Here is a 23,038-nt window from a genome sequence, read left to right on the forward strand (position 1 = left end):
AAGAAGGGCCAGAAACATTTGATATGGGCTTCAAATGAACCGTGGCACTCAACGAAGCTGTTCAGGCATAAAACCAACCCGAAATGACAGATCAAGTCAAATAAAATAGTCCAAGTTCGCAGCATGGGGAAAAAATAATATCCTCCTTGAACAAAGTAGATATAGATTTCTTTACCGCGAGAATTTTTTTAACTTGTTTTTTACTGAGAAAAATTTCTCAAAAGATACCACAGATAAACAGATGCTAGTGCATACACATATTTGATTGTTCTCTTCTGCCCCAGACTTCCTCTTTGATTTTGTTTGCTCACAGTATCCTACTATAAAAATGGTGGAAAATTTTGCTTCTTGACTATCAACATTGATGTTGATTTATATATTATTTTTCAAGTGCTCAAACCCACAGCAATGGGTCAGGTAAGTTCCCAAGATATATGAATAGCATTTGACCTTCAAATTTGACTTTCAAATTCTTGTTTCACTATTAACTTGTGCTGGATTTTGACTTAACTGTGCAAAACATTTCATAAGCGTGCTGTTTGAATTGCTGATCAATGGATGGCACTCTTTTTAAGTCAATGCACATTTTAAAATGTTTTATAGAGAGCAGTCAAAATTCAGCACAAGTGAACACATTATCTGGTGGCCTATGTGAAATGTGTTGGCCTCAGGCAAATTCTAGGACATACAGTTGGAAACTTCCAAAATACCTAATCTTTATTTTCCTTGGAAGATAAATCTGAATGGTGCAAGATCAGAAGGCCTTCTGGGTCACTTAGGTGGTCTCCCTAAGTAAGAGATGAAGCAGGTCATCAAAACAGTGGAAGGTCAGAAAAGAAAAAAAAAACTTGCATTATCTATACTATCCTTAGAATAAACAAAGACAGGCTTTTTTTCCAGCCTGGAACCTGCAGTGAATAGAGTTGTGAAATAATTGATTTTTTTCAGTTTGCTGGCTGAATAAAAAGCCGGCGGGGTGGGGGGGAGAGAGATAAAAATATTTTAATTTTGTGATTTTTTTTTTTTTGTCCTGCTGAAAACTGACTGGAATGACTCGTGTCTGTTCACTGGACCTCAGAAGGCAGGGTACTGCACCTTTACAGACTAAATAACATGTAGGTGGAGAAAGCACAAGTTTTGGTGAACCCAAGTTCACTTCATCAGATGCTGTGAAAGGATGTGCAAAAAGCAGAGCACAAGACAGACCTCCAATCTTATTCTGTAAACTCCTGCATGTGGGCAGATGTGTGTTTCTCCTGGACCTTGTCTGTTCTCCCTTCCTACCTCACCTTCCAAAGAGGAGAGACAGCAGAGAAGCAAGCATCCCAAGTTTTGTTTCCCTGGGCACTCTCACAATCTACAAAGAACCTACAAGGACTCTAGGCCTTCAGCTTCTAAAAGGCTCTGCTTGGCGGCTGACAGACCTTCAACGTTAAGTTGTAGGATCCAGAGTGCAGGCTCAATGGCATGAAAGCCATAGGACTGCACAACACCTGGGCAGTTAGTGGCAGTAATGCCGGGATTCCTTGAAAAGTTCTCAGAATTTGGTTTGCTAAGAGGATCATTAGTTTCCCTGGTATGGACCAGGTACTGACAGTTGGTGCGACATGAAAGCTGGTCCATTGCTAAGCTTCTAAAAGGAGACCCTTTGGTGAGCCCTTTCCCAGTCAAGTTTACAGAGGTTAAGAATTTCCCTGGCAAAATTGGGATGAAACTCCTGAGTTGGCAGCTAGAGGCCCACGCGGCAATTTTGGGTATCTTCTGGAGCTCTTAGCTCCTGGATTGTCTGCACATGAATATCTTAAAGTGGTTTCAAACATTTGTTATGCAGCTCAAAGCTCTACCACTCCTAAGCAGGATTATCTCTGATCTACACTTCCCAGATTTTGTTCCATTAAGGTGAGACCACTGCCTGCAGACATGAATGACTGATGCCTCCTGAGACTGGGGGAGCACCATTTGTAGTCGGCGGTGAGCAGTGAGTGGGGCCCATGCATATGTTGTTGTCATTGAGTGGGGACCATCCGCAGATGCTGGCAGCGGTGTCAGCAGTGTGGGGAGTGGGGGGGAGAGGTGGTGTGAGCAGGGACTTCTCACAGACGCCAGTGGTGACGTCAGCAGTGAGGGGGAGCGGGGTGGTGAGCAGGGACTGCTCGCAGAAGCTTGTGGATTCGACAACAGCTAAATTCAGGGGGACCACGTGCCCCTCTGGCTCCCCCTCACATGTCACCTGTGCCTACAGATGTGCCCCACAAGTTGAAGTCCTCTAGTATCCCAGGATCTCACCCTCCACCACAGAGCCTGTCCTGGCTCACCAGCCCTCTAGTGGCAACTCACAGCTCCAGCTCCAGCCCTGCCTCTGCTCACCAGGCCTGTAGTGGCAAGTCACAGCTGTGCAGGTGGAAGGACAGTGAGGGTATGTCTACACGTCACCATAAAGTGATGTCGCTACAGCACCATGCTTTAGTATTTCCTTTTGGAAATGCTGTAGCATGGCGCAGTACAGGCGGTTACTGTGCCCTGCGCGGTGCACGGTTAGATTTTGCTGCTGCATCATTGTCACAGCATGCTATACTGGAGGAGTGTGCTGCTACAGTGACATAGGTGTAGACCCACTTGATCGCTACGCCACCATAGCGTGCTGTATAGCAACAAAATGCATCGCTATGATGTGTAGACAGCACCATACCTAGACTCCTGGCGGCTCCGGGTGAACTTTTAGTATGGGCCCCCCTTCACCAGAGATAATGATAATAATTATCAGACAACAGGAAAAAAAATTACAGATTTCCCTTGCTCTATGGTGTACATGCGTTCCTGGAAAATGGCCCATAACTAGAATTTGCATAAAGGGAACCCACTTTACAATGTAATGAATAGGGATACGTTCCAACACCTTGACTGTACTGACCCCAGACCCCATTTCTACCACTTTTACAAGATTGTTTTGTTACTCATCAAGAGCAGACAGCACACACAAGCACAGGGCACTAACGTCATGGGCACGGCAACTACAGAAACACGTGTTGCAGACAACAAATGAGTAACGCAGATCCACACAGGAGACTATATTTTTGTGGGTGTCATTCCCACAATGCTCTGCACAAAGCAGCTGCTGGCAGGCTTCCACTACACTGATCACATAAGAGTGAATTTACCTAGCATATAACCATGGGCGACTGGGGCACCAGATCCTTGATCAGGGTGGGGGAGGCTGATCGCTGAGCCAGCAGCAAAACTGGAAGTGCGCTACTGCTGGCAGTTCCGGTTTTGCAGCCGGCGCTTCCAGGGGGTGCACAGCCATCTCAGGGAGTGCACATGCACCCATGTGCACCCCCTACACAACACCAGTGCATATAAGGGGTGTGCATCAGGATCTGGGGGAATGCCTGTTCACCAAAGCACCCCAAGGGATGATAAGGTCAAACGGTCACAAACTCCTCCAAGACTGTTTCAGGCTGTACATAAGGAAGAACTTCTTTACTGTCCATGCCCTCAAGGCCTGGAAAAGACTGCCACAAGAGGTAGTGCAAGCACCTACTCTAGACTCCTTTAAGAGACATGTGGAGGTTTATCTTGCTGGGATCCTTTGACCCCAGCTGACTTCCTGCCCCTGGGGCAGGGGGCAGGACTCAATGATCTTGCCAGGTCCCTTCCAGCCCAAATGTCTATGAAATCTCTTAAATATATTGAATTTTTGGTATAAAAGGGTCATTGCGTAAGTGTGAATTCGTACATACAGAACCTGCATAAAGCGAGGGAAACCTGCATTCTTTTGGGGGCCCCCTTTCTGTCTACGCCCGGTTTGCCCGTGCCTGCGTGTGGATGTGCCCGGAGAGAAGGTTTCTAGACCGAGAGTGAGGCCACTGCAAGCCGGCACCGACCCTGCTGCACATCTGTGCGCTCGGAGCCGGGGCGGGGGGTGGGGGGGCGGCAGGACGGCTCTCGCCGGGCTGGGCGGAGGGAGGAGCAGGTGCCAGGGCGTGGCCGCGGGCCTCTCTCCCCAGCCTCTTCTCCCTTTCTTCCAGCAGAAGGAGCCACTTCCGTGGAGAGAGCGAGCGGGGGAAGGCGGCGGAGAGCGCGCCTGTGTGGCTCCGGGCTCAGACGCACGCCGCCTCTGTTTGTATACAGTGCGCTCTCCAGCCGGCGGCTCCCTGCTCCGCTCGCGGCATTGTTCTCTGCCCGGCGGCCGGCGAGGAGCCTCCCCCGACCCGCCTCGGCCCCGGCCCCGGCCCCGGCTCCGGCTCCTCTCCGCGCGCTATGATTGACTCGCAGCGCTTGGGCTGCGACCTGCTCTGTCTCATCCCGGGATATTCCTCTCGTGGCCGCCGTCGCTGCTAGGGGAGAGGCAGGGCTGAGCCACCAGGCAGAGAGAGAAGAGCGGCTCCGCCTGCCAGGCACCTCCGGGGATTGGACGCTTCGCTGCTGAGGCGCCCGGCGGAAGGCCCCTTCTCACCCCTGGGATCGGCCCCGGGGGGGCAGGAAAGGATCATGAGCCGCTTGGTGGGCGCCTGGCTGCTGCTCGGGCTGAGCTTGGGGGCGCCGCGGATGGGCGAAGGTAGGGAAGGGCCGGGCAGCGCGGGGATGCTCCAGCCTGGCGCTGCTGAAAGTGATGCCAAAGTCGGGCGCGAAGTGCGGGGGGGGGGGGGCGTCCGCGGGAACGACAACGGGGACCGGGGCGCGACGCGCAGTGCTGGCTCTGAAGGAAGTCGGGGGACGGGGTCTGTTGTGGGAGGGCGGGGATGCTCCTTCTGAGTAATCCCGGGGACCGGCGGGGATAACATCCGCAGAGCTGTCTGCCCTCCCTCCCCCCCTTGTTTGGGGGCTGAAAACCCGGAGCAGTTTGCAAACACATCCAGGGGTTGTGGTAATGAAGAGCGCCGTCCATCTCCCTCCTCGCCGCCTCTCCTAACTAGGACAGGCTCCCTCGGAGATGTGCCGAACAGCCAGGGGGGAGGCTGGAAAGCAACTTCAAGAGCTGGGGGGAGGAGGAGCGGCTCTGCATTTCCCAGTAGATCCGTATCTATATTTATATAGCGATGTATTATCCGATTCCTTCTTAATGGGGGGGGGGGGTTCCCCCCTCTAGTGTTGGAAGAAAGTTGCAGGACCGCATCTGGTCAGGAGCCCGCGGACCTGAGGAGGGCTGGGGCTGGGGTCATGAAATAGCAAGTCTTATTACAGGGAGAAATAAAGCCAGGGCTGGAGGCGGCTGCTGCCGGGGAGGCATCTCGGCCGATGCCGGGCGCTGCTGCTGAGGTCGCTGCGCTCAAGTTTGGGGGGATGCAGAGGCTGGGGGGGAGGGCGCAAGGGGAAGCTCCCTGCCAGCCCCAGGCGGCGTGGGAAGGGGCAGAGGACAGCCCCCCTCCGCCTCCGCAGCTGCGGGGTTGGGGCTCCGCTACCTCCCGCTGCCCCCGCCCCGTCCCTCGGGACCCGGCGCGGCCGGAGCTGCTGTAGGTGTCGGTCGGGCAGCTCCTGTGCGCGGGCGGCGGCGTCCTTCCCGTGCGGGCAGGAGCCGGTCCTCCCCGCAGGCCCCCCCCCGAGCTCCCCGCGCTTCATTGCGGCCGCCCAAGGCCCCCGCCCCCTCCTCTGCTCCCGCGCCCTCTGCTGCAGCCGCCCGCGGAGTGGGTCATTCCGGCACTGCCGCTCCCTCGGCCCGGGGGGAGCAGCGAGCCCACTGCACTACACGGCACGGCACGGCACGGTGGGGGACACGCCAGCCCAGCCCAGGGCTCGGGCATCAGCCTCGGATTCGCCTTCCTTCCTTCCTTTTCTGGCAGCTCCCTGTTCCAGAGCGCCTGGCAGTGTCTGTCCTGGGAGAGGAGGACGCTTAGTGTAATGCAAAGCTGCTCCCCCTCCCCTACCTGCAACCTTTAATTACAGAGCCTCCTCCAATACCTTCCCATGCAAAGTCTTGATAGCTCCGGAGCGCTGCCTGAACTTGACAGCACTGGTTTATATCCAAGGATTCTTCTATTCACATGCCAAAAAAAAATAAATAAAAAAATTAAAAAAAGGTGAAAATGTCCTTTGGGTTAATACACTGGCAGGCACAGGAAAGGTTTCTCTCTTCTTTTCAGCAGCTATCCATGGACTGAGTACTATCTTGGCATGCATCTGGCTAATTTCATTAAGGTTTGGAGTCAGCTCTCTTTATGAATCATATTTTGGGGGTTTAAAATTAAACCAATGGATCAGTCAAATTTGAATATTTTATTAGCTTGTCAATTATTCAGCGCCGCGGGCTCTCCAAATCCAATAAGAGTCGTACAGTTGCAGCAAGCACGTGATGGCTTATGCAATCTGTCCTTGTACCTGCATTTGGTGCCTGAAGTCTTGTCAGCAAAAGGTGCTGTATCTGGCAAAGTCTAAGCATTTCATAAATAGTTGGCCCTGGAATTGTACCTGAGTTGGACTAATACATATCTAAGAATATTCCCATCTTTACTTATGGGATGTGTGTATGTATGTATGTGTGTGTGTGTATATATGTATATATATATATATATACATATATACACACACACACACATACATTTTTAAATGAATCTAATCACTTTTACTCTCACCTGTTCTGGAGAGAGAGGTTCCACATTTCCCCTTATCTACTTAAATTATAATGCTTAACTGAAAGGCTTGTCCTTTGCTTTAAAAATGTAATAAAAGCTAATTATATTGAGTCATCTTAAAATGATGAAACCAAATAAAATGATTTTAGACAGATCTGATATATTGATTTAATTTTGCTGGCTGTCGTAGCATTTTAATAGACTCTTGCCAAATTTATGATGGGTACAATCATTTCAATTACTTACAGCACCTTAGAAACCATTTGAAAACTGTTATTCAACTTTTTTTTAAAATCTGTTTGATTAAATGTTACCTCGTAATCAATAAACATTAACTTGCCAAATGAAAACATGTAGTCATGTCATCACTGCAGTGGTCAGTTCTCTTCCTGATTTCTTTTTGGGTCAATTCCAGCTGTAGATTGAAATGTAGTAATACAGTTAATTGCAGAGCTCAGTTTGCTGGTCTACCATTGCATTGTGCTGGTCTATTTTCTATAGACCATTATTACAAAGTTAGACAACTTAGGAAAGTAGACTGGTATAAAGTATAAACCTCTAGTTTTTAAATGGGATCTGACAAGTGGGGAAACGTTTCAGATTTGATGTCCACTCTTAACTCGCAATGTCCTAGTATTTATGCTTCACATATACAGCAGGCATAGTGGTAAATCAGGGAAGTATATTTAAAAATAGCCATGTAAACTAGTAAGTATTGAGTCATCACAATATAAACATTGGATATGTTTCTTCCATTGTCACCAGCCAGACAGATTATATCTTGGTACAATAATTTAATTTTCAGAGATGTTGTTATATGCAAAAAAATGTAGACTTCAAGGGTGTTGTGACCTATAGTACTTAGCTTGCAAGAAAGATGATAGATTTTTTTAAAAGGAGGTAGTATACCTTTTGATATTTTTAAACGCAAGAAGTTTACCATTATTGCTACTGCTCTTCTTTCTTTAAGCTTTCACATAAGCAAATGTGTTCTGTCATTTATTGGCCACCCAGCAGACACAATAAAGAAGAGATCTTATGGTGTAGTAGATGTATTCAGTCTTATCTGTAGAATCAGTTTAAGCTTCTCTGTCCTGTTTGTACCTATTTTTAGAAACGTAAGAGTAATTTTAAATCTAGTAACTGACCAGTGACAAAAAGGTTATGTTTTATATGTCATCATAAATGATCAGACTTAAAATTTAAAGGAACTTAAAAAAAATTATAGGGTTAATAGTGAATAGTGGCTTGTGGTTTATCTTGTGTATCCGCTTCTGAATTGCAATAATACCCTGAAGAGAATCTGCGTACGTGATGTTTGATATTCCCAATATATATTTGTCCTGTGTTTGGGTAAGTAACAATGTTTTAAAAATATTTTTAAACAGAATCATTTTCAGTTTGATGAAACTCCAAAATGCCTGAAGAAAAGTATGAGAGGCAGGGTGTTTTTTGTAATGTCCTGTATTGGATTAAGTGTAAAGCTGAGAGAGATGTTGGGAAAGCATTTGGGCTTGCATATGGCATTGTCTGTGGTTCTGCGCTGTTTTGAAACTGCCTGTTGTTGATCAATTGATAACTCACCGAAAGGTGTCCCTATTGTTAATGGAGACTATGTAAAACATGCAGGAGTAAGTCCTCCACCCAAAAATAAGTCATAATCAAATAAGTAATTTGGTGGGGGGGGGAAGGTTGACTATTTAGTTTTATTTTACTTTTATGTTAATATTTTACAATTGCTTTAGCTGTTCCAAATACAGATATTTCATGTATGTTTTATGGTCCATTTTCAAGGAGAACATCCCAAATACATTCAGTCCACAGTCAGTAGTTTGTTGGAATTAGACACTAAACTCTACAATGCTCCTTGAAATCAAACAGTTTCTGTTAGGAGTTTCATGAATCCATATTTACACTGGCCGTGGATAGCACTAGCATTGCTCAAAAAAGTAATGTTTCTGTCCGTGGTCTGTGAGTTTGAGATAAAATAATTCCAAATTTCCAACAAACTCCTTTAACTACATGTTTTCTCTATTACAATGTGAACATTTATTCTGATCAAGTGCTTAGAAGCTTCTGTAAAGCGAGCTACTGTAGCTGGAATCAGAGGCATGATGCAGATGGAACATAAGAGATTAAATTGTAGAACATGATTATTCAGATATAATACCAGAAGGCCAGAAATATCACAGACGTTTATTTTAGATTTTTGTTGTCTTCTGTCTCGGTGAACCTTTTTTTCACCTCTGGACAGCATCCATTTGTCTACAAATAGCTGACAGTGTGACTTAGCATAATGATTTCTCCCTGTTCTTGAACAGGCTGCCTTTGTATTCAAATTCCTGTTCCTGGTAGTGTCGTCTTCAGAAAGCATGTAGCAGGTACGCTATTGTTCCTTTCTACAAGTCTTCTTAGTTTTGGACAGCAAATTAGGTCAAACCCATTAATTGTTCCACTGGGAATAATATTTTAAAGACTGCTAAAGAAAAAGGAAATGTTAGCCAGTTTTTATATAAAAATATAATCTATGAAGGATCTCATATTCATCACCATTAACTCAGTAGTAGGCTTCCTCCTCTCTCTCATCTGTAATATTCTTACAGTGCATGTCTCTATGTCAAACTCCCACAAGCTCAAGAGCCAACAGTAGTGCCAAAATCTTACAAAATGATCATAGGGTTTCCCGTAGTTCTGAGAGTGATTTTTGGCTTGTTTGAGGGATGCTTGAGGCTTGGAATCTTACTGTGTCAGACTGAACATAGACATTTTGGAGAGCTTGGGCAAAGCGTCAACACCAAGGCTAGGTACAGACATTATACTTTTACTGGTATAAGTGATCAGAAACTGGTCTATACCCATAGCAGAACAGAAGTTCAGTGCGCACAGACTGATTTAAAAATAGTGGAACCTGGTCCAAGATTTGTCCTACCAAAGGGTGAATCCGTGTTCTGTTCACTACCAACCTAAACTACACCACTTACAGAAAATTGCGTAACTTAGATTGATTTTGCCTCAGACTTTTTGAATGTCTATTTCTAACCCAAATGTATTGCTTTCTGTTTTAGAAACATGCCCTAGGATTGGTGAGAGCAGAATGTGAAATAATAAGAATCTAAATCCTTTAGGTCTGATAACATCTGAGACTGGAGGAAGACTGATAAAAAGATATGTGAACCAGATATGGTTTTTTTTTTTTAAGGTCTGCCCTTCTCAGGGACCATGCAGGCAGCACCCTGCAGCGGGGTTAGCATCTCCGAGAAGATTTACCAAGCACAGTGATATACAGCTTCCATAGTAACCTTCATGTGACCCCTGCCTATGGCCACTAGCATAGGGTATGTGGTCTGAAGAATGGGCATGTTTAGATGCAAAAAGCATAGTTAGGTACCTCATGCCTGTTGATTGGATGACTTCTGGATCATGTTGAAAGCAAGGACTGATTTAGTAGGTGAAAGGCCTGAGAAGATTGGGACCATAACTCCTTGGGCTAGGGTTCATAATTTTTGTGCTTTGCAGAGCTGCTGACTTTATAAGTTCTTAGTGCTGGTATGAGGGGCTCTGGATGTTGTGGTAATACATATCAAAATTACAATAATAGAAATATATTCTTTGCCCATAAAAATATTTAGATGTTGAAAATTACACTTGCCTTCAGTGCCTATAAACAGATCATTAGCACTGTTAAATGATAGAACATGTAATTATCCAATAGCTGACAATGTATTCCATGCAAACTGTATACTGTAATTATCATATAAAATCCATATAAAAATGGATTAAAGCAACTATAATCCTTGCAAAATATCTATAGGTCAGATCCTCAGCTGGTGTATTTAGTATAATTATATTGGCCGTCAGTGGAGCTGTACCCACATTATACCAGCTGAAGATCTGACCCAGCATTTCTAATTAAAGATATTAATAGTTTTGTATAATGGAAAATGGGATTAGATCATGCTATGAACTCATAAAATAGTTCAAACGTCTTATTTCAAAACAGTTATAGAAACCATAAATTGCATCCAAAGCAGCTATACTTCTGAGGCATCTTTTGTTGTTCTTTAAGCTCAGAAGCTAATGAACAGGCTCTCCCCCTCCTGCAAACAGCTTATTAAAAATGTATTTTCCAGACTAAAGCCTGGTATGCCAAGACACAATCTGAAGTGCTTTTTTATTACATAGGTAAATAATGCCTTAGAATATGTGATTAGAATGGAAATGCCTGTGCATTCTGAACTATAGTATTTCTGTGATGCAGAAAGTAGGTCACACAAAGTAGCTTCTGAAACTTTAAAAGCTTCTGTACAACGGGCCCATAATATTTTCCTGCTTTAAATGTAGTGCACAGCTGATTGCAGCAGAGGAAAGGCAGGAAGTAGGCACAGTAAAAACTGTCCTTTTTGTGGTTGGGCTCAGTTATGAACTTTGGTACCTACCCATGGAGGTGAGCACAGGAGCATAAGGAAGTTGCATGGTTAGTTTCTCTGAAAGAGGTTCAAGGACCATTCATATAGCATGAGGAGGACAACAGCTGTCACTGCTCTTCCTAGGCAAAGCACCTGGAAATGAATGTGAGCATGAGCTGAGAGGAAGTAATCTGTATGAGCAGCGTGCAGCACCTTTTTTGATTCTACATCAGAGCATCAGGGGAAGTGGAGACCAGATCATAACTCTTGGTAAGGAATTTTTGGACAAAATGGTTTTCTCATTTCTGAAATAAGAAGAATAAAAGCATGCCACTTTCATTAAAAGCAATTGGAAAATATTTTTAGCTCCACATCAGCGAGAACTCCTCCGCAGAATAATGATTAGCCTGTGGGTTCAGGACACTTGCATAGGATATGGGAATCCCAGGTTCAAGTCTGGCCTGAATCACCTGGTTTTCCTATAGTCCAGGTGACCACCAAAAATATTGGTTTCTCCTACTCCTTCCCCCCCTCCCCTGCTTTTTTCCCCCTTTTTTGAAGGCATGGGGCTGGGTTCAGAAAAGAACATATTTTAAAGGGGTTTGATTTTCATAGATTCATAGATTGTTAGGGGCTGGGAGGGACCTTGCAAGATCATCAGGTTCAGCCCACCTGCACTAGGCAGGAAAGACAGCTCGGGTCACCTGACCCCAGTGAGGTGATCATCCAGTCTCCTTTTGAAGATTTCCAGGGTAGGTGACTGCACCACAACTGGAGGGAGTTTATTCCACAGTCTGGGCACCCTAACTGTGAAGAAGTTTTTCCCAGTGTTAAGCCTGAAACTGTCTTCCAGGAGTTTGTGGCCATTACTCCTGGTTTACCCCAAGGGTGCTCTGGTGAAGTTATTTGCCAAGCCCTTGGTGTATTCCCCTGATACAGCAGTGAGCTGCTACCAAGTCCCCTCTTAGCCTTCGCTTTTTTAGGCTGAAGAGACCTAAGTCCCTCAGTCTTTCTGGATGTGGAACAGGAATATTGTTTGAAAATTAGTATTTCCTTTCCAGCATTATTACTGATCTACATTTTTGCCCTGCTCTAGCCAGGATACCTGTGGGCTATGTGTTACTGAGGCTGGATTGTAAAGTGACAGATCAGGTCTTTGTGTGCAAGTTAAAAACTGATCACCCAACTGTTGCTTGTTTTGAGAGAGTTCAAGTCTGAAGCTATTGATCATTTTAATCCTTCGCTGGGTTATAGCATCCGTAAATATGTTTTGTCATATATCTCTGTCAGGAGACTGATAAAATCACTACAAAACTGCTTTTTCCCCCTCCCTTCATTGCCAAGTAGAAGTTTCAGCCCTCTATAATTATAGAGAATTATTGCACCAATGAGGGAATAACAGTCATTTTTGTCCAGTGATTCCTGAGGTCCTTCCATACCTCTGCAGACAATACAGGGATTACTTTGAACTATAGGTTTTAAACCAAGTTTATATGTTCACAAATTAACACTAAAAGGTATTTTTAAACACTTTTATTTGTCTGCCTGTCTCTTTTCATCTTTGACAGTTTCAGTCACTGTTGGATATCTTTATATACCTCCAGTCTCTTTAATTCAGGCTCTGTCTGATTTCTCCCTGTCACACTTCCAGAGATCATTCTACTTAATCTTAATCAGATATTTTGTTTATAGGCATTGCACCTTCCAGGCATGAGCATTGGTTCTGAGAATGTTTTAATTTTCTTGCCCTTTTCTGCCTTTCTTAGTAGTATATTTTTAACCATTTTTAACTTTCATTGAATCACAAAATACTTTCTTGTATGAAGGATTGTTCAAGGTTGCTCAGCTAGGATTTTATTGGACGTAGTAGGAAGATCTACAGCAAAGGAAGATGAAATACCTGGTAAAGCCTCCTGATTAATTTAAGACAATGAAGAAATATTATCTGAAAGATGATGGAGCATCCAGCATTTGAGTAATATAAGGGTGAGAAAGCTTGGAATAATATAGTGTAGAGGGGGAAAAACATCTTTCTTTGGGAGAATTGGCAAGATGACTTGATAGTTCTCTTCCAGCTCAGCTTTCTATGTCCTTTCAAAGTGACACATTGAACTGTTATTTCTTTGGCTGTCTCTCTTACGGCTCATGTTCTGATCCAAATGTCATTATACAAAAATGAAACTGGTTATAAGTTTTCTTTCAGGACAAATGGGAACTGTTTTTCATAATGCCTTTCATCTTCCCTGTTTAACCTCTTTACTTCTTCCATCAGGGTCTGTGTAACCTTAGCATGGGCTCTAGGTGCATGTATTCTTGTAAATATTCTTTGTTTTCACTTGTACGTCTTCTGCCACATGAATACATACCCTATCTCCCCTATTCTGCTTCATCCATGGAGCAAGATTTTCACCTTAAATCATATCCGACCTAGCACTCTGATTTTGTAGCATTCATAAATAGTTTGGGCAGTTGTTTTTCAGTAGGTTGGGTGATTGTGTAAAAAACAAGGTAGTGTATCAGGTCCTTGCATATCCCATGTCTGCAGTCACCCAGTACCTAGTAGTTGTGATTGATGTGCTGCTCTTCCTATGCCCTTCTGTGTCACTGACTCTAAACCCATCCTAACAGATATTTTGATTCTGGCCCAGAGTAGGGCAGTCTCCTATTTATTCTGACTCACAGGTTTAGCTTGTTGAAACCAGTTCCTTAAACCAACTAACTCACGCTTTTAGCAAATTTGGAAGGAGGAGCCTACCTTGTTCCTCATAACCCCAGTCTGCCCTTAACCTTTGACTTTAGCCAGTTTCTATCTGGCAGACTGCTTCTTTAAGATAGATGCTGTCTGGGTGTTGTCCCAGTTGTTGTACTTATCAACTAGGGACAGGCATTCAGAAAGCCTGAACCTAAATTGATTCAATCTTTGAAGGTTAGTCTAACCTGGCTAGACTAAACCAGTTTGTAACCACAAAGACATCCCCTTTGGACTGAAAAATGCACATGCCTGCAGTGGCTGAGGCTAGAAGCCAGGGGGTGCTAGAGCAGCCCTCCCTTCCCTTCCAGTTGTGAGTTGTGAGCTGAGAGGGGGTAGCCAGGCCCCAGTAGGATGCTCTTGATAACAGAGCATTTATTAGCTGTGTTATCAGCATTTAGCACCCCATCAGAAAACAAAGCCTTGCTCATTAGTTCAAGATCTTCTTAAACAGCTTTTTTCCAAAGGAAGGAATGGAAGGACATTACCAGCTGACCTGTTGATTAGCTCCAAAAAAGCCCTAAGCTGACACTGTCATACCTGCCTTACACAGACACCTCTCAGCATCACCACATGCTGGCTACAGTCCATGCTGTGGGAGAGAGGAAGAAGGGATCCCTGTTTAAGCAGCGAGTGTATTGTTTCATTTTTGTGTGTGGATCTTTTTATTTATTTTATATATAGATTTCATTTTTTTCCTTTAAATTAACTATTTTAAAACACGTTTTGAAAAGTCACAAAATTGAATTTTTGTTTTCAAAATTAACAGAATTTTGAAAACATAAAATATCACTTTTTCAGGCATAACCACAAATATAGTATAAATTTTAAATATTTTCAGTTGACCATCATCCACACCTTTTTTTGGATGAATATTGATCAACATGTTTTTCTTGGCTGTGCTCCCTAGCCTTCTGTTTAGGTTTGCTGCTTCATTCATAATTTGCTGTTTTTCACTTTAACGGAATAGGCATTTCCGGGGGAGAGGGGTAGTTATTTTTTTTCAGTGGTCTGGAATAGGTGTATAGTCTGATGACAAAGGTTTTCTCTGATTAAAAAAAATCCCCAATTTTCAAATTAAAAAAACCCCCCAAAATCCATTTTTCCGAGATTAAAATGAAACACGGTATGAGGCATTTCCACAAACAACACTGGGCAATAGCTGTACCAAGGTCAAATACCAAGTTTACTCCCATCTCAGAAATCTTACACATAGATAAGCTTGGGTGACTTTCTAGTTCAGCACTTTGAAATCACTGTTTCAAGTAAATGGTTAGTTAATTCAGTTTAATGGTCTAATGTTTTTTGTGTGTTCATGAGATTCTCTTTGTTTTGGTTCCAAACTGAAGAGTTGTAAGTTTTAAAATGCCTACTGCAAATGGACCCATTGCAAATGGGCAAATTGTAAACACAATGTGTTTACAGCATGGCATATGTGTTTGTAACAGTAGGAATGATTTTTAAAACATTTTTGGTGAAGGAATATAGAACAATATTTCCACAGAAAAGATTATATTCAGAACGAATATAATTTTGTTTCCTATTTTTTTTGTTAAGATTTTAGCTCTAATATTACTAGAGACATTTGTTCTCTGAGGAAAAGTTGTAGGAAGAACTTACCTTGCAAAAGAATATAAACATTACTTTACTTTATCTTGTCATCCACTAGTCTGTATTTGTAGTCTGTATCTGCTGAAACTGATGTTGTACTTTGAAAAGGCACTTTATAAGAACCTACTAATTGCACCCTGGTTACATGCAACTGGACAGAGGAGTAATGGCATCTTTTTGTTTTTCTGTGTAGTCATGTATTGTAGAACCTTAGGTCTGGTCATGTAGAGGGAACAGTAGAATCCACATCATTCTTCTGGGCTAACTAATGACATTATTTGGGCATATAAGGTAGTACATATGTGGGGAGCACTGAAAAGGGGAATAGGGAGCTGAGAAGGCCTTTTCTGGAGTATTCCATTTCATATTCCTGAAAAAGCCTAAAGGCAGCTCTTATATGTGTGTGTGTATAAAATATGTATGCATGTATGTATATATGTATGTATATGTGTGTATATATATGCATGTGTGTATGTGTGTGTGTATAGAATAGCAATAGAAACAAATCTTTAAATGCATATATCAAGGAGAGGTCAGTAAGTGATTTTTCCACAGATTTCCCATATTTCTTTTTGCAGTGATTACTTCTTTCCTGGTATAATATGAAAATGGAAGTGGCTTATGGTGCTTATTCTGAAATATTAATACTATAAAGAGGAGGATGGTTGCTAAGAGGGAGAATCCCACTTTTGATAGGACATGGAAATGATTCACCGAAAAGTCTCTGGCATCATTGGCTTGTTCCTGGGAAGTGATTGTGTTTGTCATTGATATGCTTATAATTAATGTATAGAATTAGTTATTTATCAGAATTATTTGGCCCATAATTAGCTTTCTGGAGAATTATAGAGCTATAATGGGAATTGTCACGCTTCTCCATTTGTCTGACCTTTGGTCCTTCCTTGCCTTGCTGACAAAGTCCTATTCCACCCCCTTCTCCCCTCGGAATTCTTTATGCCTTATCTCTAAAGATCTCTAAATACAACCTTTTTTTTCTAAATGAGTTGAAAGCTTTCAAATAGTTTTGAAAATTATCGGTATTGTATGGCCTAATGGACAAGTACTAGAATCAGCTGCAATCATGGTACAATTAGAGTAGGACGTGTATATAAAAGACCTTGCTGTGTCAAGCTTAGTATGGTTTGAAGTTGTTTTTTACATAATGACATTTTATAATAAGTCACTACTTACTTTCTTCTGGACCACTATATTTTCTACCTTTTTAAAATGGCTTCCTGGTTATACTTTGACTCCTGTAATTTTTAAGTTTTCATTTTACAGCCAAAAAGCACAAAATGCTTCAGCATAATAATCAAAAGGATGGCTTGATGTTAAAAATAATTTGGGTTTTTTGTTGTTTCTTTTTAATTAACCCCTTCATGTGCACAGCTTTATATGTTTTATATCTGGAATTTTGCAAAAGCAATCATGCATTCTCTCTTCAGGGGTGAATTCTCTTATCACTAGACTCTATAGAGTCATGTTCCCTTTTGCTTGCTCTGAGAAAACATTATCTTGTATTCTTGGTAGCTCGACTTCCATTGGGAAGGTGGAGAATGCTCCAATCAGGCTATTCTATAGCATACTGATTAAGAGACTTCTCTTGGAAAATGAGAGTTTGCATTTGAACTTCTTTAGGCCAAGAAGGGCCTGTAACTCAGGTCTCCAATTATTTAGGTGAGTGCAATAGCCACTAGACTATTTTATGCAAATGTTAGGCACAATTATTTTTATCAATTAGCTACTGGCGCCTTGGCTGTCAAGTCAGTGGAGGGATCCAATGTGCAGTCTAAGTCAAGTTCCTATCCTCCAAGGAGAAGCTCATCCCTGTGCCTAGTGTTTCATATTGACTAATTCTGTGTGGAACCCTGATCAGCCTCAAGGTGCTCTGATTCATTTTTCAGAAACACTTATCTATATTAATTATAGGAAGTTTAGATGCCTTAACTCTTTCTATTTGGAATGCCTGGATCCAGACATCTACTTTCTAAGTGAATTTCTACATAGATACCCCTACAGCCTGGTCTAGATCTGGCTCTTAAATCCTGATTTGAGCAAAAAAAATGCTTGTAAAGGACTGCATAGAGTTTCATAATTTCATAGTAGCTAGGGTCAGGAGGGACCTGATCAGATCATCTAGCCTGACCCCCTGCCACAGGCAGGAATGAATGCTGGATACACAAGACCCCAGACAGGTGATCATCTAATTTCTTTTTAAATTTACCCAAGGTAAGGGCAAGGACCACTTCCCTAGGAAGTTGGTTCCAGATTCTGGCCACCCTAATGGTAAAATATTGCCTTCTGATCTCTAACCTAAACCTATTACCTAAACCATCAGCTTATTACCATTGTTCCTTGTCACCCCAGGTGGTGCTGGGGAGAATAGGGCTCTTCCTATTTGCTGATGATCTCCCCTGATGAGTTTGTAGGTAGCCACCAGGTCTTCCCTTAGCCTCCTCTTGCTGAGGCTGAACAGGTTCAGGTCCCTCAGTCTCTCCTCATAGGGCCTGTCCTACTGCCTTCTCACCAAACGGGTGGCCCTCCTCTGATCTCTCTCCAGGCTGGCCACATCCTTTTTAAAGTACAGTGCCCAGTACTGGACGCAGTACTCCAATTGCAGCCTGACCAATGTTGCATAGAGGGGGAGTATCACCTCTCAGGACCGGATTAAGATGCATCTTTGGATGCATGACAAGGTATGGCTGGCCTTGATGGCTGCTGTCTGACATTGTTGGTTCCTGTTCATCTTGGAGACAATAATGACTCCAAGATCCCTTTCCACCTCTGTGCTTTCAAGAAGGGAACTCCCCAGCCTGTATGTATGCTGTGGATTTCTTCTCCCAAGGTGCAGCACCCTGCATTTGTCTACGTTGAACTCCAGCCTATTCTCATCTGCCCACTTTTGTAGTCTGTCTAAATCTAGTTGCAGCCTCTCTCTCCCTTCAAGTGTGTCCACCTCACCCCACATCTTAGTGTCATCAGCAAACTTGGACAACGTTCTTTCAACCCCCTCGTCCAAGTCGCTGATGAAGATGTTAAATAATGCATGCCTGAGGACCGAGCCCTGGGGGACCCCACCGCTCACATCACGCCAGGCTGAGTATGACCTGTCCGCTACTACTCTCTGGGTGTGCCCCATCAGCCAATTTTTTACCCATCCAACTGTGTAGGCATCAATGCCACAGCCGCCTAATTTATTGATGAGAATGGGGTGAGAGACAGTGTCAGAGGTCGTGACAGTCTAGAAAGTCTAGAAAGACTACGTCCATAGCGACACCATCATCCAAGGATTTAGTTACTTGGTCATAAAGAGTCATAAAAGAGTATGGTGTTGCTATTCACCACCTAAGAAATAAAGCAATATTTCCAATAATAGTCAATCATGTAATAGACTAAATCCCATTGGGATTATGTCCATTGGAATGTAGGGTTTTTATTTTTCTTATTTCTAGTATGAACTTGGAAAAAGTATTTGAAGTAGATTTTCATTTAGTCATTGTAGCCAAATGCCATGAGAGCTGTCAAATGAATAAAATTAGAGTTGAGAGATGATTTCCCAAGTAGAACAGCTCAATAACCAGCAGTAGTTCTTGCTATTCACTAGTGTCCGAGAGGGGGGAGGAAGTGTAAGTTATAAGTCTGAGACTTCACCTGTTCAAAACTACCACATGGCTCTGCTTCACTATTATGTGCTCTCTATTCTTCTGCCTTCCGCTCAATGTATATGGATATCTATTTTATGGACATATATGGATATCTACTTATATAATCCAGAATTTGGCAGATTTATTTCAAATTTAGACAACAAGTTTAATTTGGGTGCCTTTGGGTCCTTTTTATATATTTTTTTTTCTATGAAATTGATTCCATATTGAAAATTAGGGAAATGTATATGTAGAACATAAGTCCAATTTAATGAAAACATTTTTGTACTATTGAACTGGGTGAATTTCATAATGTCTGAACATTAAATCAAAAGAGTTTTACCTAAACAAATGCTTGCAAAACCCCCCATTAAAATCAGCTGTAATGTATAGCTGCAAAGTGGATCAAACAATATGAAATATGCTGAAATTTGAAGTCTAGATTCTTTGGTTTGTTGTGCAGTATTTATTTTATAGTCTTGGGAATGTACAAGCTGCTACTGACAACCCTAACACAAAGATGAATCTTAGTTTTGCATCTGTATATTAAAACTATAATAACAAATTTGTTAATATTGTAAAAATTCCTTTTATTTTTCCTATGTAATTTTAATATTAAAATTCAAATAGTTTCCTTATGACCAAGACTTCTGTAGAAAACCTCAGGTCTTAAATGTGTGGGCATATAGCCATGTGTATGCACACTAAGCTTTAAAAACCAGTTGGTTTGGCAAAAGAGATCTCAGATGAAAAGTCTCGTTCTGAGAAGATGAGATTTACAGATTTGGGATTCAGTGATCAAGCAAAGAATTTAACAGCTTCACTGATATGAGTGTTAAGGGAAGAAATTTAAGTAAAATGAATTGATGATTCATTTGGTTGCACTCTGGGGGAAGGCCAGACTTTGTCCAATAATTAATGATCTAATTTAAAGCCTAACCCTTTCCTGCTTAAAGTAGTAATGTAGATACTTATACAATAAAACAACAGATTTAAAATGTGAAGCACTATCTTACTTTGAACAAAGCTATTCAATGGACCACACTTACAGATATTGGTGCCAAACTTATTAAGCTATAAAATGAATGTAAAGTGTTTTGATTTATTAATAAGCAATGGGTAAAAAATGCTGTGCACTATATAGCAGTCTGCATTGAAACAACAGAAATCAAATATTTGTGTGAAGTCAGTGTTTTTGATTTACTGTGACCTACATATGCAGTTCATTCTAGAAACAGTATCACTGGCTAAGTACATATGTTCAAAAGTCCCTGGCAGAAAGCACTCTATTGCACTATAAGTGCTATAAGTTTGACTGTGTTCCAACTGAATAGATGTGCGAGGGGGGTGGGGGGGAGGGAAGGGGGCTCAGTGCCTGCCTGCATTAGCCAAAGTCAGCAAGTGGGGGCACTCCTGCACACCTCCCAGGAGACTGCCGGAGTAGCCGTCTCCCCTCAGCCCCACTTCCCTTCCAGCTGGCAACTATCAGCAATGGCTAAGGGTGGACGGGGGTGGAGAATGGAGCTTCCTCATAAGAACTGAGGTCTTTGTGGGGAGTGGACCAGATGCCCATGGCAGGGGGTTCCCTCCCCATGTCTAGCAAGCTGAGCGGGGGTGGGGGGACACCTTGCAGCAGGTGGCTCCCTTTCCCTCACCCAAGCGTCTTTGCAGTGGAAGCCAGCAACTTCAGGAAGGGCAGTCTGGCGTGGTATTTCCCTGCTCTGGGAACCGGGGCCAGGGAGAAGGGAGCCCCCCTGTTATGTGCATCCAGCCTGTCCCCGCCAAAGATCTGAGCTAGCAAGCTATGGGCGGCGGGTCTTGCAGTGGGGGTGCTCCCTTCCCCACCATGTCAGCCTCTTGATAGAGGCAGCCAGCAGCTGCAGCAGAGCTGCCCAGCCCCACATTTTGCTGCACTGGAGGCAAGGGGGAGGGAAGGAAGCCCTAAACTGTATGGACCTGGGCTGACTCCCTTACCTTCAAGTCAGCAAGTCAGGACCCCTGTAGCTGGGGGGCTTCCCCCCAAACTTTGGCTGCAGTTACTGGCAGGGTGAAAAGTCAGAGCAGCCCTGCTCTGCACCTTCTGACAATGACTGCCAGGTTGCTTGGGCAGGGGTGTGAACAGAGTGCTTCTGCCACATGGACCCAGCCCCCCCCACCTCAATCCCCATCTGCTGGGAGAGAGATCCTGAACTCCTTTCCCTGCAGCACCCTCCCTACCCAGCTGGGCCCCCCTCCCCAGCCAGGCTGCATTTAGGGTTGGGATCAGAGGCTGTCACTAACTTGGGTCAGTGACAGCCAATGGGGTGGGGACAGCCTGCCCCAGCAGTCGGGCACAGAAAATGAATTATTTTCAAAACTAGAGAAGCCCTGTGCAAGGTTGCTTGAGATGGCAGCAATGATGCTCTAAGTTAACCCTTGATGGGATCTGGCACAGACATTCTATAAAGCATTCTCACAGAGGAAGTGCTTTAGGCGAGTACATATCCATCCAGGGTTAAGTTAGAGCTGCCATTTTAAAGTGTTTTATGTGCTGTGAACATTTGTTCTGTTATGACTATCAACTACTTTCTGTATGCTTAAAGTGCATTAGGTGTAATGTCTGTACCTAGCGACTTACATTTTTAAAGTGAATAAACTAATTGCTGTATGTGGCAGTCTTGTGCTCTTAAGGTGTGCAGCATCCATGTGAATGGCTGAGCACCCTTATTTTGCATTATCCCTCAATTTCCAGTTAAGGTAGTGTTCAGTATATTGTAATACTAAACATTTTATTCTACTCTGTATTGAAATTTGTAATCTAGCAACTGTACGCCATTAAGCCTTCTCCCCACAAAAGTAATTGGGATAGTTAATGTAAAAATAATACTAGTTCAGTTAAAAACACCACTAGATATCAGTATGCAATTGCATTTTCAACATATGCACAAGCATCTTTTCTAGCAGTTCACCTCTGTGTGAAAATATGCAATTAAGGATGTAGTTCTGTTTCTGCATTTCAATTTCTTACTCACTGGCCCTGTGAAACTATTTTTGTTTTGCTGACACTTCACTGATTCTGAAATGAAATCAGTGGAATACTGGGTGCAAAGTACTTAAGATATCTGGAAAAACAGCAGCTGATTTTGTCACTCATGCATGTTACATTTGGCAGCAAAAATAAAATATTTGTTTTTGGAATTGTGTCTCAGTGTGATTTTTCCATTGCACAATTTAACATGTCTATTAGTACCTCTATGTTGCAATTGAGAGTATTACATTACTTTGCTAATAGCAAGATCACAATAATTTGACTGAGGTAAGTGACATTGTTCATTTTGTAAATAAATGAGAGAGAAATTGGAACCTTGTCCAAAGACACATGGCAGATTCTTATAGATCTGGAGATCAAAGCTGATGTGTGTGTGGAGGGGGTGCATAAACACCAGGACCGAGTTGCGGTGAGTGTGGTATAAGCATGGAACACAAAGAAGGTACTTGTCCCACAAAGCATATGATTTAAGGATACGATAGCAGAGGCCTAATTTTTTAGTAGGTATCGTAGCATAACAGAGGGCTTTATAGGAGGTATTTGAAGTAGGACAAAAACTTTGCTCTGGTGATGTTTATGCATGGTTCCTACAAAGAAGATGGGGGTGGGGGGAGCATATATATTTTTCATAAAATAAGAATGTCTGACATTGAGTCAGTTGGACCTCTCTATAATGACTGTGAGATACTAGGTTAGCAAGGTAAAAAAGGAAGGGTACAGGTGTCACCCCGGAGGCAACTCATTGCAACAAGCAACAACAGTACATTTCAGGTAGAAGTGTTCTACCTATGTCAGAAAAGTCATGTTGCCAATCTGGAAAGTAGTGTGTGTCGCTGCCTTATTGGAATCCATGGTGGCTGCTGTGAATTCACATTTTGGTCAATGTTTCAGCCCCCACTAGGGTTAGAAAATTATTTCCAGTGACAAAGACTTACTACAAAACAGCCATTCAGTTTCAGTATCAAAGAAATGCAAATCTTCCACTCCTTGTCTTCCGAACTGTGATAACTGGTAAAGCTGTACAAGCAGTT

General features: G+C 43.0%; 1 protein-coding gene across 2 annotated transcripts in view; it reads left to right on the forward strand.

Annotated features, from left to right (window-relative positions):
* The first annotated feature begins 4,041 nt into the window (after positions 1-4,041).
* The window catches only part of EDIL3 (EGF like repeats and discoidin domains 3), a 462,626-nt gene continuing 443,629 nt past the window's right edge, over positions 4,042-23,038 (forward strand). Inside the window, exons 1-2 of one of the 2 annotated variants that reach the window (XM_019483064.2) lie at positions 4,042-4,558; positions 11,120-11,245. In XM_019483064.2, the coding sequence (XP_019338609.1) occupies positions 4,492-4,558; positions 11,120-11,245 (193 nt within the window). In that variant the 5' untranslated portion in view covers positions 4,042-4,491. The remainder of the gene's footprint in view (positions 4,559-11,119; positions 11,246-23,038) is intronic. The other variant, XM_019483071.2, reaches the window with a different exon arrangement.

The sequence above is a fragment of the Alligator mississippiensis genome, chromosome 3 (assembly GCF_030867095.1).
Source record: "Alligator mississippiensis isolate rAllMis1 chromosome 3, rAllMis1, whole genome shotgun sequence".
Classification (NCBI taxonomy): Eukaryota; Metazoa; Chordata; order Crocodylia; family Alligatoridae; genus Alligator; species Alligator mississippiensis.